The sequence below is a fragment of the Vigna unguiculata genome, chromosome 9 (assembly GCF_037176805.1).
Source record: "Vigna unguiculata cultivar grain cowpea cultivar isolate G323 ecotype 2 chromosome 9, ASM3717680v1, whole genome shotgun sequence".
In the NCBI taxonomy this organism is placed as follows: domain Eukaryota; kingdom Viridiplantae; phylum Streptophyta; class Magnoliopsida; order Fabales; family Fabaceae; genus Vigna; species Vigna unguiculata.
Genome location: NC_140800.1, coordinates 6,743,444 through 6,762,921, shown reverse-complemented (window position 1 = coordinate 6,762,921; position 19,478 = coordinate 6,743,444). Strand labels below are relative to the sequence as shown.

The window sequence follows — 19,478 nt, the reverse complement described above, 5'->3', positions numbered from 1 at the left end:
CTTGAGGAATCCGTAGACATTAGTTTGTTGACCTTCATTTGGGAAAAAAGGTTGCTTTATGGTACAGTGTTTGTTTGTTTGTCACATTCTAAATGGATAATATGACATAATAAACCTGAAATCGCTTCTAAAATATATCTTAATCTGTCGAAAAAATATCGTAATTTACGTTTTACGATTTATCAAAAGGAAAGAGGAAAGGACCCCAGAAAGAAAAAAACATTTTGTTTTTGTTTCTTTCCCTGTTCGGTGAAAAGGACATGTGAATGCGCAGATATGAAAAGAGCCATATGACAAAAAGTAACGTTAAAATAAGTCTCTGTAATTTTCTCATCAATGAAAAGCGTAATTAGTAGCATCACATGAGTTCATATAAGCTCTCATGAGAATCACATTGGGATAATTATTGTATCACTTTCCTTTACACCCACAGATTCTCTCAACTATAATAATTTATTGGTGGACATGTCACAACATAAGTGTAACTAATTAACCAGCAAAACACAGAAACAAAAACTACTAAGTTCAATGCATGGTACCTTAATTGGTGGTAATTAGTGAGAAAAAACATGTAAGAAGCCTTAATTTGTGTTATGATGATGATTAATCACATTTGGGCAGGCCTGTTTTTCCTTAACTATTTACATTTCAGAGTCAGAAGTAGTCAAAACGATGAGTAGTAATCTGAAAGGGTTGTTGATCCTTGTCTTTCTTGCTCAGTTTCTGTAGCAAAACTCTACCCTTAATGTTGTTGAAATCAGCATGAAAATCGGGTGGTTTAACCGATCTAATCAGAGCCCAGTTCACTCCCTTGAAGAACTCGTGCCTCTTGATCTCAACCGATCCCATGCAGCAACCGATTCTCTTCTTCGGGTTCTTCACCAAGAGCTTGCTGATCAGGTCTTGAACCTTCACCATCTCTTCACACTCCTTGATGCTACTCACTGTAATTCTAGGGAAAGTTAATGGCTGCTTCAGAATGTTGGTGAGTGTTTTCTCATTGTTCTCACCTTTGAAGGGTGTTCTCCCATACACCATTTCATACAAGAAAACCCCATAAGTCCACCAATCCACTGCACTACCATGCCCTTGCCCAGAAATCACTTCAGGTGCCAAGTACTCATGGGTTCCCACAAATGACTTGGACCTTGCATTGATGGGTTCTGCCACCACCTCTGTGTCAACCTCACACACCTCCATGTTTTCCCTTATAACTGTTGTCACCTTCTTTCTCTTGGAGGAGGCAGAGAAACAGGACTGCATGGGGGCAGCACAGGAAGATGCTCTCGTCTTCACGCTGCGTTCTGATCTGGTTTTGCTTCTCAACAGCTTCGGAACCACCTCGCATCTCAGACACAGATCAAAATCCGATAGCATAATGTGACCGTCCTCTCTCACCAGCACATTCTCCGGCTTCAAATCCCTGTACACTATGCCCTTCATGTGCAGATACTCCAGTGCCACGAGTGTCTCCGCTGCGTAAAACCTGCATTTTGCCATCTTTTAGTTAACCAATTCAGAAAACTTTTTATATTTTTCGAAACCCTTTTGTTTATTTTAATGTTGTACTTTATAAAGCTAATACTTTTGTAATGAAAAAAATGACATTTAATTAGAATGTTGTTGGCAAAAAACAAGAATATATGTTACTGTCATACTTAGTTGATGAGATGGTAAAGCGTTTTCCGGGGAGGCGTTGGCGAGCGGAGAACAAGTCTCCGCCGGGACAAAAGTCCATGACGAAGCAAGAGTAATGAGAGGCATCAAACGCAGCGTATAGAGTGGGCAAGAAGGGGTGATCCATCATGGCCAGAATTTCCTTCTCCATCTCCGCTCGGTGAAGCTTCTTCCGTATGGCAAGCGCCTCTCTATCCACCACCTTCATGGCGTAGAGGCACTGCGGCAACCCCACCACCGGGTTCCGTATCTGGCAGAGGTAGACGTTCCCGATGTCGCCGCTGCCGAGGCGGCGCAGCAGGCGGAAGTGGTCGAGGGCGATGGCGCCGGTGTGGAGGCGGAGGCGGCGCATGGCCTCGCTTGCAGCCCTTGAGGTGGTTTGGGCGGTGGGGAGGGAAAGGGAGGTGCGGTTGGCGCGGAGGAAGCTAAAGGTGGTGAGCCAGGTGCGAGAGAAGTCCGGTGCGGTTACCGAGGAACAGTTGCTGTCGTTGTCGGAGGATTCGTCTCGGTTGGTGGAGGCCATGGAAGACATGGTGGTAGGAACATGTAAGTGCCTTTTTGGTGGGGCTTGTGATGAGAAGGAGCTTCACATTACCGTTTTATATATACAGCACCACTCAAACTTGCTTTCTCAGAGTATCACCAACTGTCACTCACCAATTTTTCTTTTCTAGAATCAACTCAAAAACAAATAAAAAATAAAAAATACTGAATATATATGGTTTTTTTTTATAGATACAAGAAATATTATTGTAGAGTTCAAACTTCATTAAAGTTAGTCAATGGTTTCCAACACATAGAAAAGCAAGTTCCCTTACAAGAAGTTATTTAATTCTTATTTTTATGACTACACCTGTTTGATACTCAATGTATAATTTATTTGTCTTATCAATATGTTCTTACTTGGTATCAAAACAAAAATTGCGATAGTTGAATATTCTATCACTTTCAAATTTTTTTATGAGCAGCCATAAGAGACCATTAATCAGGTACAAGTTGTAGCTACCCAACGATGGTAGAAGATACAGGAATATGAAATGCTATTACAAAAATATATCCATAGCCCCTATGCTACTACTACAAACTTAGTACGCTTATTTAACAGCTTCACTCTTGGATTTTTAACGGAATTTAAGGTTGTTTATCCTAAAAATCACATAACAACTTTGAATATAACTGATGTGATTCTAGTAAGAAGAATTGGACGTTTTGGTTTTGCCAGAGGATTTGGTTTGGTTTGTTAATTTACTTTCTCTTGATGGTTTTTGTTTATAATTGTGGCTTGAGCTAGGGTATGATTATGCTATGTTGTTTTTTTTTCAAAGAAGAATAAATATCAATAATGTAGAAGGAATTGAATAGGAAAAGATAAATTAGAAGATGGAAGGTCTTTTAGCTTGCATAAGTAAAGAGTAGCAGCAAGAGAGCAAAATGGAAGTAGCTTCTACTTAGAAAAGCTAAAAAGCAAAGACTAGAAACTCTTGATAGAAAGAGAAAAAATTACACACCTTTTAAACTCAAACACCTATGTATTGTATTGAATTCTAATCAAGCTGTGCTACAAGTCTGACGTGAGTTTCTTTGGATAGGTCTTTACCTAAGCAAGGCAAGGAGGGATATGAAACTTGATTTCCTTTTCTAAACAAATCTGAAGAAAGTTTGATGTCACTTCTTCCTTATTCCGCTATAGTACTAAGAGTGAACCGGCCTCCTCTCTCACAATTCCATTATAACTTGACTTAGGTGGCTTATACCATAAAATAATTAATGCACCTTATGCGAAGAATATAAATGTTGTAAAAATATAGTAGAAAATAAATTATTTAACATTTACTAAGTAATCTATTTAAATGTTCACAATATTTATTACATGATTTATTTTCTATTATATTTTTACAACAATTATATTTTCATCATCTTGCCTTCCAGTCGCATTTTCATAGGGTGCATTAATTATTTTTTAGTGTAAGTCACCCAAATCAAGTTACAATCGAATTGTGGTGGAGGCTGGTTCACTCTTTAATAAAAATTGTTGTACCTTAACTATTAGCTATAATTTTTTTTTTCGAACGATAAACACTTAATTCAACAATGTGTTAGAACTAAGATTACGAGTTTGATTCCAATTGGTATAATTGTTGAGAGAGGTTGTTGCAAGTTGTATCAATTGTATCGTGATGTAGGTCAGGTGAGTTAAGTTATAATCGAAGAATTCGATTCATGCACGACAATTACTAAGAGGAAGATTATTATAGGATGAATTAATTTTTTTTGTGAAAAAAATCATGTAAATCAAGTCAAAATTAAATAATAATATTTGGCTTATTAGGTCCTTGAATAAATGAGTTTCATCCTTATTTTTAATTATAAATTTTGGCCTAATTGTGAGTCTTCAATTAATTCCACTTCTCTTACAACTTTTTTACACGTAAAAATCTCATTTTCAATGTTAAATAAATGACTTCACAAAAGATGTAACTCAAGCCCAAAACCCATCAACTATAAAGCACAAAGAGAGAAAACACTAAAAAAATGGTTAGACATTTTCAAAATTCTTTGTAAAGGAACATTTTATTGTTTGTAGTTTTAAATGACAAAGATAGTTTATCATAATAATAATTTAACAAATGATATGCTAAACTAAAACAAAGTGTACAAACAATTATATTTTAATGTTTAAAAGCTACAAATATACATTTAATTTTATTCTTACCGTGATTGTTTGTACTTTCAATTTTGGTATGAACAAAACAAAGGAACTTAATTAGGTGCATACAATTTAGATTTCTTGTTTGTATACCTTTTACGAGAAAAGTTGTTATCTTTGTTTCTTTTGTTCAGAAATTTCTCAAACTTCTTAGTAAAGATAGATTTCCGTATAACTGTTATAATTGTAATCTTCATCATTGGTTTTTCCTTTTTACAAAACTGTTTTTAGAGCAAAGACTCTCTTTTTCATGTCATTTTTTCTCTTGTTCAACTAGTATACTCATCTTAGATTCACCTTCTCTTAATTTTTTAAACAGAGAAGTTTTGTTCATTGTAGACAAATGTTTACACTCTAGAGTTGTTGAAACCTTAGACGGTCAATTTCTGTCCAATCACTTTTACAATTTTATATTAAACTCAATTTTTTTCAAAAACTTTGTTAAGGCCTAATAAATGGTATATAATATGGTTAAACCTTTTATAAATATTTGATATAATTTCCTCATCTTTTATCCTAAACAACTCATACTCTTGAGAATCCTTCCTAACTTTCTTAACATTAATAGTTCCTTTATGTGTAACTTCTAGGGTATCTCACATGTTCTTGGAAGAGCTAAAAAACATGAAAGAAGTCATCAACATTCAAAAGTGATGATATTTTGATTGTTACTTCTTACACCTCATCAAATTCCTTCTTGCACTCCATGATTTTTTTTTTGGAACACATTAAATCATTTTGGAAAGACTTTTCCGGAAGACACTCACTCACTTATTCGGAAATCACTGACCCAAAAATATTTGTATAATATTTATGTAAAAATTAATTTTTGTTTCAATTTGGTGAGGGACTTAATTGCACAATTTTTACAAAAATTAAAACTAAATTAAGACAAAAATAAAAATACAGGGACCAAATTGAGGATGAGGAAATGATACCTGACATAATAGTGATATGTGACACTGTCACAGCCATATCACATGTCACTGCCATGTGGCACGACGTGAGTTTGAGACGTGATAATTTTTTTTTTAAATTTAAAAAATAAAATAAATTGAAAAACTAAATAAAAAATTCAAAAAATTCAGGACTGACACGTGGTACCCCTTTAACGCTCTTACTGCACCACTAATGTAAAGGGCTTGATTACATCAAATTTTTCAAAATATGGACCAAATTGAGATAAAAAAAAAATAGAGAGACCAAATCGATATTTTGCTACGAAAATGGAGATCAAAGACATAATTTAACTATATTTTAATGATCATATCATGAAAGCATACAACTACATGATGTTCGTTTTAATGATGTTACGATGAGTTGTCATCTACTACATGGTTGTTTTAATGATACAATAATGAAAGTTTTCATCAATAACACAATTATTTTAAAAATCTTATAATAAAAGTTGTTATTGTTATGAAATAAAGCCGAATAACAGAGAAAATAATATAGATAATAGAGAAGAGAAGAAACAATAAAGAATAAAGAATCAGAGAATAGGGAGCAACTCATCTGTATCTTATTATTGATAATTGGTAGGAAGAGTCCTATTTATATATACAACATGTATTCCATAAAGGAAACAAATCAACGTAGTCAATACAAATATTTACATAAAGAGTAATGAATCATATGAGTATCAATCATATGAGTAAATGTATCAAATCAATGGACAATCATTAATTCATTAATTCATAACATTCCCCCTTGAGTGTCAATTGATAAAAGAATGTGCCTCGTTAAAACCTTACTAGGAAAAACCCTTTGGGATAAAAAAAACCTAGTGAAGGAAAAAGAGTACAACATTCTGTATTCTGTAATACAATATTGTTCATCACATATTCTATTTCTCCCCCTCATGTAAACTTACATCATTAAGGTGATGGAGTCCGAACTTGTGAATCATTTGCTCAAAAGTTCTCGTTGGCAAAAACTTCATAAATGATCTGCCATATTTTCACATGAATGAATTTTTTGGATATCTGTATCATCCTTTCAATTGAACAATACACTATTGTCTTCATATATGGTTGTTGATTCCATCTTTCTCGGGGATAGTCACAAGTTTCTTGCACATGTTGAATTATAAACCTTAACCAAACATATTCACAACTTTCCTCGTAATTTTGTATGATTAGACGATGTTGCTACTATGGTTTGTTTCATATACCTTCATGAAACCATTGTGCTACCACATGTGAACAAACATCTTGTTTGTGATCAACCATTGTGACATTGTAAGAATATGTAAAATAACATGCATATCCATAACTCATTGGTCTGAATCTGAATCATTTGGATGGAATAAGCTCATATTCATAGTACCCTTAAAGTAACGAAGTATATGTTTTACTCCAACCATTTTCTTCTTGTAGTTGAAGAACTATATCTTGCTTAACAAATTTACAGCAAATGTAATATTAGATCGAATATAATTAGCAAGATAAATTAGTGTTTCTATGACACTAAGATATGGTGCTTCTAGACCAAGAAGATCTTCATCATTTTCTTTAGGTCTAAGAAGAGTCTTTATCAACATCTAATGATCTCACAAATATTGGAGTGCATAATGGACATGACTTGCCCATTCAGAACATTTTAAGCACCTTAATTATATAAGATTCTTGACGTATAAAAATACCTTTATTTAAATACTCAATTTCTAATTTCAAATAAGACTTTGCCATTCAAAGATCATTTATCTCAAATTATTTCTTTGAGTAATCAATTGCCTTTGTGAGTTCATTAGGAATTCCAACGATGTTTATGTCATCTACATAAACAATAATTATGGCAAATTTATTATTTGGATCTTTTCATATAAATACAAGAATAAATAGGATCATTTTTATATCCTTCTTTTAATAAGTACTCAATAAGACGATTATGCCACACACGTCTTGATTTTTTTAATCAATAAAAGAGCATGTTCAATTTTATTGAATAACCCTCTTTAGAATTTGTTTTGTTGGGCAAAAAATCCTTCAGGGATTTTCATATAAATATGATTCTCAAAAGAATCGTACGAATAGGTTGTAACATCATCCATTAGATATAAATACAAACCTTGTTGTACAACTAGGATAATCGAATATTGTAATGTTGTTGCATCCAATACTAGTGAACATGTTTTTTCATTAATCAATACAAGGTTTTGTGAACAACCTTGAGAAACCAATTATGTTTTGTATCTAACAATTTCATCATTTTAAATTTGATTTTTGCGCAAAAATTCGTATGTACCCAACGGGTTTCATAACTTTAGGTGTGCGAACTATATGTTCAAAAACCTTTCATTTACCAAACAAATATAATTATGCTTCTTTGCATATTTTCATTTTGGCCGATCTTTTCTTTGCCGACAATCTTCAATGATCATTGCTTATTGATCCTCATTGTCATTCATAGCATTCATCGCTATGTTATAAGTAAAAGTTTCGTCAATGTTAACTTTATTTTGATTCCATATTATATGATTCATGACATAATTTATTGAGATCTCATCATTTTCAACAATTTCAGGTACCTGAGGTTCTTTTGGAACCGGACCATTAATTATGTCAAATGAATTTTTTGGAATTTCAACCTTTTCGATTATGTCATTTTGCATTTTAGCTCCCTTTCTCATTCAAGAGTTTTTATATTTGGAACCAATAGGTCTATCACGCTTCAAACGTGTCCACATGAGTTTTTCAACCCTTTTTTTTTTCGCATCATAATAATTGATCATGTCAAACAAGGAAATCATTTGATTTGTAAACTTCTGGTTTACCATGACATGCATTTTAATTGTACTAATAAACTTGTAGTACAAACTATAAGAGAATGTTGATAATTTCTCCAACACACTTTCTTTTTCAACTCAATCATAGAGATATAAAGATATTTCATAGCTTTTTCATTGTTTGTCTCAATATAATATCCATTTAGACAAATATCATTGAAACTTAATAAGTTTCTATTCAACTTCTTGGTAGAAGTATAATAGCTCTTCTAGAGTCTTCAAATATATTTGTAGTACTATAAATAATACTAACATTGATGTCTCACATTATCAAACAAGAGAAAAATTTATTACTCTTGAGAATTGTATAAGTTGTTACACTATCAATAAGACACATATCTTTTGGTACTAGTGCAAACATTCGTTTTTCATATAAACGTAAATATCAATACGAGATTTATTTTTTTAACACTCTCATAATCAATGAGGTGATCAATGCTTCTATTTGCTTTAGCAAAGAAAATAATAATATCAAGATGAGTAACATCCATATGGTCATAATCAGAATCACCATCTTCATAAGCAAAGTATGTTTCTATGTTTTCTCATTATTTGTAAGATACTTTGGTGTATAATAAGTACAACTCAAATGGCCTTTACCACCGTAATGATAATATATACTTTCATCTTTTTGTCAGCATTTTCACATTTTCCTTCTCCCTTTTTCACATTATTGTGCCACTTCTAGTGACAAAATGTGTCTTTGAAATTTTCTTTATAACCATGTCCATAATCAATATCACGATCACGATCATGAAAATATAAATCAAATGTTGCGACATTCACTTCTAGGAATGGAGCAGAACCAATTTGGACAGGTTTCTTGATTTTCTATCAAAAGCTCATTGATAGAAAAGGCATGAAATAAATTGATAATATTTATTGCTGCATTCACTTCTGGGGATGGAGCAAATTAGGCGGATCTCATGATTTTTCATCAAAAGCTTTATTGCTTTGTCCAGCCAACCATACATAGGCATGAAATAAATTCACAATATTTGTGAAATCTCTTTTCACAATATTTTTGTCATGTTGCTTAGATGCTTTATTTCTTTATTTAATGGTATCCCAATATCTATTGCATCTAAATATATTTCAACTTTAAAATCCAATATAAGGAATTCTTCCTTGTAATATCAAGGGTCACAAATCCAAATTTTGCAACATTTTCTGTGTTTAGAACTAACACATAAAATAATATAAAATAATAATATTAATAATAATAATAATCATAATAATAATAATAATCACCGTCATAATAAAAATAAAAATAATAAGACAGAGATGAAAATTGATAAAGTTAAACAATTTGTTATCACAAGAGGAAGAATATAAGGTAAAATTATAATTTGAGAAAAGATTAGAAAGAGTTTGGATTGAGACACGCAGAACACTGTCATTATAGAGAAAAAACTTTCACTAGTCCTCAATTGGTTGGAGCATCGTGCTGATAACGTGTTATGAAATAAAGTCGAATAACAGAGAAAATAATATAGATAATAGAGAAGAAAAGAAACAATAGAGAATAAAGAATGAGAGAATAGGGAGCAACTCATCTGTATCTTATTATTGATAATTGATAGGAAGAGTCCTATTTATATATACAACATGTATTCCATAAAGGAAACAAATCAATTTAGTCAATACAAATATTTACATAAAAAGTAATGAATCATATGAGTATCAATCATACGAGTAAATGTATCAAATCACTAGACAATCATTAATTCATTAATTCATAACCGTTATCAACAATACAATTATTTTAACAAATCATGTAATGAAAAATAACACTGCAAGAAATTTCTTAAAAAGTAGTCAATTTAAAAAAAAAATAACTGATCATTATAGTGCCTAATTTAGATACAAATTTATAAATTAAAAATTATTGTTATCTAAAATAGTTTTTATTATAAATAAATAATTATAATTAGTGACCAATTACACTCTAAATTGATCATTATAATATTAGTTACCAAAGTTCAAGCTACCAAAAGATTGAGTCCAAATTGATCCCAATTTAGAGTCTAATTGATCATAATTAGTTTGGATTTATAATAGTGAATATTTTAAAGACCAATAAATTTTAGTTTATAATTTTGTGTATAAATTAATTACTATATATAATGACAAATTATTTTTGGAATTTAAAATTTGTTGTTATTTAAAGATTTTCTTATGATTGTTCTAATGATCTTATAATTTATAAATTAAAATATAATTATAGTTTTAAACTTTAAATATTAATTTTCATAATTTTTTAAATAATTAAACGATGGAAGACACATTATTATTTATAATTTAATAAATAAATTTAAAGTAATGAAATAAATGTTAAAATATATTTTGATAATAATTTTAAATTCATTTTTAAATTATATTTTTACTAACTATGAATAATTTACTAACTTATTCAATTGTGACGACTATTATTGTTAATAAAAATTTTATATCTATCGTTATATTTTTTATTTTTGTATAATGACATTTTTATTATTAAAATATTTAATGACTAAAAAAAAACATTGAATTAAAAGTTTATTTTAGAAAAATAGTTTTAAGTATATATCTATTTGAATTAATTTAATATTTTTTTTATAGAATTAAACTGCAAGTAGTATTTCCAAATGTTATTATCAATAAAAAATCATCACAATTCCATTTAGTAAGTTAATAAATTATTGAATTTAGCAAAAAGTTTAATTTTAAAAAATTCAAGTTACAAACGCTATCAAAAAATATCTTAACACTTGTTTTAATAACTTAAAAATTAAATATTTTAATTAATTAATTAATTAAATATTTTTTTTTTTTAGCAAATGAAAACCAAGTCAAAATTGGGATAGTTGAAGACTGAATTTTAGTCAATTTTGTAACACGGACTCACGGAACAAAGGGCAACATTGTGGTCTCTCTATAAACCAAATTACAGGATTAAATAAAAGGAAAGAGTATAGAAGTTGAGAAATTTTGTTTTAATATAGGATTCATTTTTCTAGTCTGTTCCATTTTGTGAGTTGGTTTGCGGATTAGTTTGTATTTGTGATAAATGAAATATTTTCTTTTTATGTTGAGCAAAATAATTTATTTTCTCATAATAATTTATATTTATTTTTTATAGAAATAATTTCAATTAATTTAACTAATCAAAGATCAGAAAAATAGCAACAAATGAATATTACAACTAAAGTAATAGTAACATGTTATCTTATAAGACATGTATCTAAAAATGCATAAAAAGATATTTCATATTCAAGAACTAAAATCATTATTTTATATACAATGACTATACATAAACATAATAGTGATAATAATAACAATAATAATAATAAAATAAATAAAAGAAAATGAAAGAGAAAACATGACGAATGATGTAAGAACTAAAAAAATAAAAACACATAATTTTATAAGCGGGCCAGCAGGTTAATCCGTCCCGTCCCGTTTTTAGTCCACACAAACTGTGGACCTATGCAAAACGGCTATTACGGACCAGCGAATTTAACATTCTAATCCACCTTACGTTTTCTGTACGAACCTACGAACTATACTGTCCCAAATTGTCATCGCTAAGTGCAAGTGTGGAGAAAGAAATGTGAATCATAAAGGGATTTAATTAATGTGGATCACAAAGCTAATGTCAAAAGTTCAACAGTGAAAAAATATTACTTAAAAAATCAATATCGGTGGCGGAAAAAAGCTTTGGTACGAATCAATTTCCAAAGTTTGATGTAGGCCGTGGAAAAATATTATGTGGGTCATTTTGATTCTGCTTCATTGATGTTAATTTCGACCTTTTGGAAAGGAATGGTATATATTTTATTTTCTTTTAGTGCTTTTTCTTAATTTTTTTTAAAAAAATATTTTCTAAATCTAACTCAATTCTATAAATGTGGTTTATTATCTTATGGTAGATCTCCAAATCAACTATCTGAAAATTTTTTAAAAAACTTGAGAATTCTTCTGAACTCCTCACGTTCTTGTGCCGGTGGCTGCTACAGAATGAGGCAACCAAAAGGACAAAACAAAGCAACTACAAAGCTGTTGTTGTTTTCAGACAATGCTGATAAGTCCACTACGGTTTGTTCTTTCAAAAGTCACCTGAAGAAATGCAAAATGAAAACATGTGATATAAAGATTCTCTCCTCTTTTATATTGAAATTATTATTTTTTAAATATTTTAAATTTGTAGCACAAATCTGCAAACAACGTAAAAAAAAAAATACAGAACAAACAGATAAATGGATATGCTTAGCCGTTGAATAATAATGACATAAAAATGGTTAAAAACAAAGTTACATCCAGCTAAAATAACCATGCACTCTATGTTGAGGAAATGAAGGAAAGAGACCAATTGCAATGGAAGCTAGAATTAATGGGTGGTCCATTAACGGTCTGATAGTGGATAGAACAGAATGTTCAAAAAATCTCGTTAGAATAGATTTTTTTTAAAGAATGACTCTGATACTAAGTGAACTTTAAACTTAACTTAACTTTACAAAATCGACTTGTAAAGTGAATTTTACACCTACTTATATATTATGAAATTACATTATCTCTGGTCCATATAGAACTTCCAACATAATACCATTAAAGATATTACAAGTAAAATGGGTAGAAGATAGATGAATTAACGTAAACTACAAAGGTTAAACATAAAGTAGTGTAGTTAAATTGAACTGCTAAGTTATTTTAATGATTAATTGAATAATTATAATGAACTTCGATCTATGTCCATAGCATAATCTACTATTACATAAATTATAATGTAAAGTAATTTTTCACAATGAATTCTCCCTCAATTTACTTTGGAATATGGTAATAGTTCAAACAAGTACTCTCTGTTACATTTTAATTATTGTCATGTGATCCAATATATATTCTATACTATTAGGTAATATTTGCATTTTTTTTAGAAACATTTCAATTTCATCTAGAGTATTTTTGTAGTGTTTTGAACGAGATAGAGTTCTTTTTTTATTTAAGTCTTATTTATCACTTCCAGAAATTTTCATATTTTATAAGATTTTTTTTTTTGCAAATTTGTTTTAAAATTAACAAATTTTGCAAAAAAATAAAAAATTTATTATTTTTCCTACGAATTTTAATTGTAGGTAATTTTTTCGTGGACAATTTTTTTCTACAAAATTATAAAAGTCGTAAGTATTTCTTATAAATTTTTCTTACAAATCATTACTCATAACAAAATTTGTTGTTTCCTAAGAAAAATTTTCAAAAGGAAATTAGAAGGAAATATGTATTTTTTAGTAATGATAGATCATATTATCAAATGACGACTCATTTCAATACTTATCTTGAATCATAGGTGGTGTGACTTCTTCCATTGAATCATAAAATCTTCCTCTTCATACTTCTCTTTTCTTCTATCACTTTTTTTAATTGAATTGTTATTTCCTTGTTCCAATTTTGTTCATATTCTCTTACCATGTATATGTTCATGTTCATCCATTTTTAGAAGTAAGCTTCCACACTTGCATAATATCATGGATGTCCTATGGCAAGATTCTAAGAATTTCTATCCTATCTTTGTGTTGTTATGTTATTATTTTGTGATTTTGTTCTTGCTTCACTCTTATATGTAAACTTTATACCTATTTAATTCTATAGATTGAATTCGTATTTACTTCTAATGCGACATCAAACAAGTGAAGGTGAGGAAATGAATATCCCATATATCTAACTTGTTTGAAGAAAATAATTAAGACCCTAATGATATCATTCTTGTCTCTTAAAAAGAGACCCCTTTGTTTCATAAGCACATGACTTAATTTATAGTTAATATTTATCATAGAGGATGAATAAGATGAACAAAAAAAGATTAAACGATAATGACAATTATTTGTTTTAATTTTATCATGTCTTATATTTTCATCTCATGAGAAATACTTTATATGTTATATATATATATATATATATATATATATATATATATATATATATATATATATATATGTTATTGCATGAAAAACATTACATGCATGGTTTATTTTTATTGTTGTAATTGAACTTTCAATAGTATGTAAATAGTTATGCTATTAACTTGTTTATTTATCACATTATTTTAGTTGTAATGGCAAAAAGATTAATCTGCTATCTTCTTTTATTTAAAACATACAGCTATTCGTATTTTCATATGCAATATTTGTATATGTTTTGTGTTTCCATAGTAAGAAACAAAATGTGCATGTGATGTGATGCTTATTTTTATTATATGTTTAAAGTTTTAGTAGTAAGGTAAATATTTTTATTTATTTATTTATTTTATTTGTTATATCATTTTAGCTGCAATTGCAATTAAAAAGGAAATCAATTAAAATATTAAATTACTTACATGTTTACATGTTTAAAATTGACAATAAATAGATAATCCTAGATAATCCAATTGAGTTATTAACCAAAATTAAACTCGTCCCAAATAATATATTACATCCATTTCAAATTGTGATGGAAATCGTCATCATAAAATGATGGAAGTATGACTAGAACGTTACAGATGAAAGCATAGTTAAGATTTTCGTAGAGATCTCGTATTAACTTTGACTTATAGAATAATAATCTTAAAACCTTTGTAATTTGTGTTTGGACTTTATCAGGCCTTTTAGTTCTATTGGGCCTTTTGTATTTAGGCCCATAGTATATAAGTTGTTTTGAGACTCTTTTGTAAACAGATTTAAGTAAATAAAAATTTTAGTTTTTCTCTCAAGTCTCGAGTTTTTTTCTTCAAACCACTGATTTTTATATTTGAATTTTTCGGATTTTTTTCATTTATCTTATAATTTTCTCCAAATGGCATGATTTCCCTTCATTATGCAAATCTCCAAACCAATGTCCTCTATTTTTCTTCTTTCGTTCTAGGGTTCATACCCATTTTGTTCCAAGACGCGAATCTAACCCAAATCCGAAACGAGACATTCATCGTTAAACAACTCCCTCAAAGAAAACATACAATTGCTTTAAGTTAAATGGTATATATTGTTTGTTTTAAAGCAATACTATACACCTCTTTCTACGATGATATTTTGTAGTTCGTCACATATTCTAACGCTAAAATTATTCTGTATTTGACTTGTTTTGTAATGAATTTTGTTCACTAGTTTTAAACAAGAATAGAGGGGAAAAGTTTTTGACATAAAAATTATCATAACATAGGTTTTGAAGTTGAAATATTTAGGATCAATGTAACTTAATGATGGGAAAAAAATGAAGCTATCACAAAATGAGTACAAACTGGATGGTTGAAAGGAAAGGATCGTATTATTATTAGTGATTGTATTGTACTTATTAAACTCGAAATTTATGATACACGAAAAAAAAAAAAAAGTGGAATACCTTGTAAAATTGAAAATGTTAAGATGAATGTATGACGACAACAGAGAAAAATAGAGAAAAATTAGAGATAATGCAATACAATTATTATTACTAAAATGATCAATTTAGTTAAAAAGTAAAATGAAAATTATTTTCTTAAAATATTTATTTTTTAGTGGACTTTAGATCTAATTTAACTATATAAAATTGAATTATATGATTAAGTTTGCACATAATTATATACAACAAATTTGTCTTATTCATGATTGTAGAATGTTTAATATATATACATATACATCTTAGACATTGGTAGTCTTGATAACAATACGATAAATGTAATATGGTCCAACAAATAACCAATTTCACTAAAATAAAATTTAGATGACTATGATATAATCTTAAAAATTGAATCTAAATCTAATTCATCTTTTATAAAATCAACACTATAAGATTTATACAATTTTATATATTATAGATCCATTTTTATCTTTGATTGACTTAAGATCTTCACCGTTATTAATAAAATCTAATGTATATAATGTTATATAATATATTTTGATTTGTGATAAATAATTAATAATTAGACATTGATGTACGTTGTATCTTTTTATGAAAAAAAATAAAAGTAAAGAAATCGAGAGAGAAACGGTGTGTTCGAAGTTGGCGCAGAGCGGTTTTACTTAAAGAAAGAAAAAGATTGTTTGGGGGCAAAGTAGAACTAAAGGACAGAAGATGGAAGCGTTGTTTGGTAATAAGCTATCAGACATGATTTGTAGTACACGTGGCAGAGACAGACACACCCTCGTCATCTGCCGGGAAACTTGGAATTTTTAATGATAAAGAAGGAAGAAATTGCGGAGATCCAAATCCGACTTTCTCGTTGTTTGGTCTAACATTGTGATATATTATTCATGGACCTAATAAATAAATTATAATTCAATAAATCAATATAAATAATTTGTAGTGTTTTGAGGATTTCCAAGGTTGTTTTGTTGCCCCAGGAATTCATAGAGAGCGAGGTATACACATCAATCTCTGTGAAAAAATGGGGACGACGAAGAGCAGCTCCAATTCTACCTCAATATCTGATCTTAATAATAATGAAAATAATAATAGTAGTAATAATAATAATAATAATGTCAATGTTAATGGCGACAAAGACAGAAACAACACGACCAGAGTGGTGTTGAATGTCTACGACCTCACCCCTCTCAACAATTATTTGTATTGGTTTGGCTTTGGAATCTTTCATTCTGGCATTGAAGGTTTCTTTCTTCTTAACTTTCTGTTTCTTTTCTTCATTGTCTAAATCCTAATCTTTAATTGTTTTTCTTCTTCATTTTCCATTCCATAACCTTAATCAATCATTTCTCTTCTCCATTACGTTTATTGTTATTTTTCTTCTTCTTCGTATATTATCATAACATGTTTCATGATTCAATGCAATTTAGTAGCAAACCAAGGTTTTTAATTTCTGCCAACTTCCTACAGAGGACATTTACCACATATATAATGTGCAAAAGGGTTTTGAAGATGAATATCTGCAGAAAATTAGATACAGATGAGAATCAAGAGAAAAAAATTATATACTTTTTTTTTTCTTCTTGGAATACAATAATAGCCACATTGCGTTATGATTCTTTATATAGAACCTGTGACTGGTTGTATAATATTCAGTTTTCTCTAAATCTCATTCAAGGAATTAATGGTATAACATATATGTATAATTTTTGTGTGTATCAATGTTGTAGTAGTTGTCCCTTTTAAGAAATTTGTTTATAAGAATGAAATGGAAAAGAATTTATGGGATAACATGGTTGTATAAAATTCCAAAACAATTTGTTTCATTTCTCTAGTCAATATTATTGAACTATAATAGAACAGGCTGATGAACATTTTAGCCTTCAAATATTGTTCAAGGATCCCTAAGAAAAGCATGGAATTAACCAAAATCTTCACCTTTCATTTAAATAAGAACTTCATATGAAAAAGCAGTTTATAACATGTTTATGAATATGTTTGAAGTTTAATTATTAATGTAGTAGGGTTTAAGAGTTGTTTTATTATGATTCCATGTTTGTTTGTCGTGATGTGTTTGAATATATAGTACACGGTAAAGAGTATGGATTTGGAGCTCATGACTTTCCAGCAAGTGGAGTATTTGAAGTAGAGCCAAAGAAGTGCCCTGGATTTATATACAGATGTTCTGTGAATTTAGGGCAAATAAACATGCATCCTTCTGAGTTTCGAATTCTCATTGAGAGTATAGCTAATGAGTATCATGGAGATACTTACAACCTCATATCTAAGAACTGCAATCATTTTACGGATGATGTTTCAAGTAGATTGAATGGAAAACGAATCCCAGGTTGGGTCAATCGTCTTGCTAGACTAGGTATGAACACAACAACACCTTTGCTTTTCCCACCTTCATTTATATCTCTTTCTTACTCGCTTTATCAGAAAAGGGTCTTAACAACATGGTATAAGATTATTCTTTTTATATTTGTCTTCGAATTCTTACTGATATGTTAGTTTACTGTGCGTTAGTTGAAAGTTTAGAAATAATATATATATATATAGTCGTGTCCGTGTTCTATGTTTTTCAATTTAATCGTATCTCCGTGTGTGTCACAGTCATATCCGTGTCCGTATCCGGGCTTTATAGTTATGTATACTCTTGTAGACTACAGAGAAGAATTTGTTACAGAAACACAATGATATATATATTCTAAGTGTGGTGTTTTGGTGAAAATATAGGTTCACTATGCAGTTGCCTACTTCCTGAGTGTGTTGAAGTAACTACTGTTAAACAACTACCGGAATACCATGACTGTTCAGGTATATATATATGTTTCGTATTGTTGTGAGGAATGTAAACATTTTGCATAATGTCTATGTTTTGTGACTATTTTTGCAGAAGATGAAATCACTGATTCTCTTTCGTCTGCATCACCATGTGCATCTCAAACAACATCAGTAATAGACGATGATCAAGAAAAGCACCTTCTGTCACCTTTTGCAAGCAAAGCAGAAAATGTTTCGTTTGTTAAAGAGGCACCATTAAAATGAATGATGATGATGATGGAGGTGAGAAACACTGAGTATTTGACCATATCTGTTTGTAGGGATGATTGGAGCCTAGAAGTTGTTCATTTTTCAAAGGCTTTCTACGTTCCTCATTCATTTAGTGGCTTCAGATTTGTGTCAGGGTTGATTCATTCAAGAAACAGTGCCTGATTATTGGTTTTCATGTATCATCATCATCGTCATCGTCATCAATGATTGTGTATCAGGTTTTGTATTTGTGGAGCGATGTGGGGCTCTTAGCCATGTAAATTTCATCCAAGTTTGGAAATGAGTTATGGAAGATTCTTTACACGTACGTAGCAATGGTTGTTTATGAGGCTTAGCTTATCATCTGTGCGAGGCTTTTTTTTGGAGGATTTGTTGGGGGTCGTAGCTGTGTAAATTTTAAGCGCATTTTTTAGAGAGTTAACGAAATATTTACACATGTTTAATGATTGTGTATGGAGCATAGTTGTTCAAATGCAAGGGTTTTCATTTTGGAGCCATGAATGTGATTTACATCTACGTTTCAAAACTGAGTTATATATAAATATTCTTTAACACTTTATAAATAAACCATCATGTGTTTGTGGGATTTATGTAGAAAGACAAATTGTCTAGAGACCAAGTCAAGAAAAAGAGAAAGAACTTCTCTAAGAAGATTATAAAAGGGTCTTCATGTTTACATGGGAAAATCTAAACAAATCAAGATTTTGAAAAAAGTAGTTTATCACAATACATGACTATACTAATGAAGTTAAAAATCCACATCAAATAATAACTTGAGGTAGTAATTCCTTGACATGACGAGGCGATGCCATTAAAAGAGTAAGTAATTTTAAAAAAATCTTTTTCATTGTGAAGTTCTTTAATTCTGAGACCAATTGCTTCTGTACTCCCATCAATTTTAAA

General features: G+C 29.7%; 2 protein-coding genes across 4 annotated transcripts; one reads left to right on the top strand and one right to left on the bottom strand.

Annotated features, from left to right (window-relative positions):
• Window positions 1–349: 349 nt before the first annotated feature.
• On the bottom strand, window positions 350–2,234 carry LOC114164418 (protein kinase PINOID 2-like). The gene is made up of 2 exons (XM_028049088.2): window positions 1,659–2,234; window positions 350–1,486 (listed from the first exon to the last, which is right to left on the bottom strand). Exons 1-2 carry the CDS (start codon window positions 2,207–2,209, stop codon window positions 655–657), a joined length of 1,383 nt encoding a protein of 460 aa, XP_027904889.1. The 5' UTR covers window positions 2,210–2,234; the 3' UTR covers window positions 350–654.
• A 14,222-nt stretch (window positions 2,235–16,456) lies between these two features.
• On the top strand, window positions 16,457–19,099 carry LOC114164730 (deSI-like protein At4g17486). Of its 3 annotated transcripts, none has more exons than XM_085666410.1 (5): window positions 16,457–16,762; window positions 17,605–17,892; window positions 18,258–18,338; window positions 18,418–18,587; window positions 18,709–19,099. In XM_085666410.1, exons 1-4 carry the CDS (start codon window positions 16,543–16,545, stop codon window positions 18,567–18,569), a joined length of 741 nt encoding a protein of 246 aa, XP_085522536.1. In that variant the 5' UTR covers window positions 16,457–16,542; the 3' UTR covers window positions 18,570–18,587; window positions 18,709–19,099. The 3 variants fall into 3 exon arrangements, with proteins under 3 accessions (XP_085522536.1, XP_085522535.1, XP_027905282.1); XM_085666409.1 differs by having other exon boundaries at window positions 18,698–19,099; XM_028049481.2 differs by having other exon boundaries at window positions 18,418–19,096.
• Window positions 19,100–19,478: the final 379 nt, after the last annotated feature.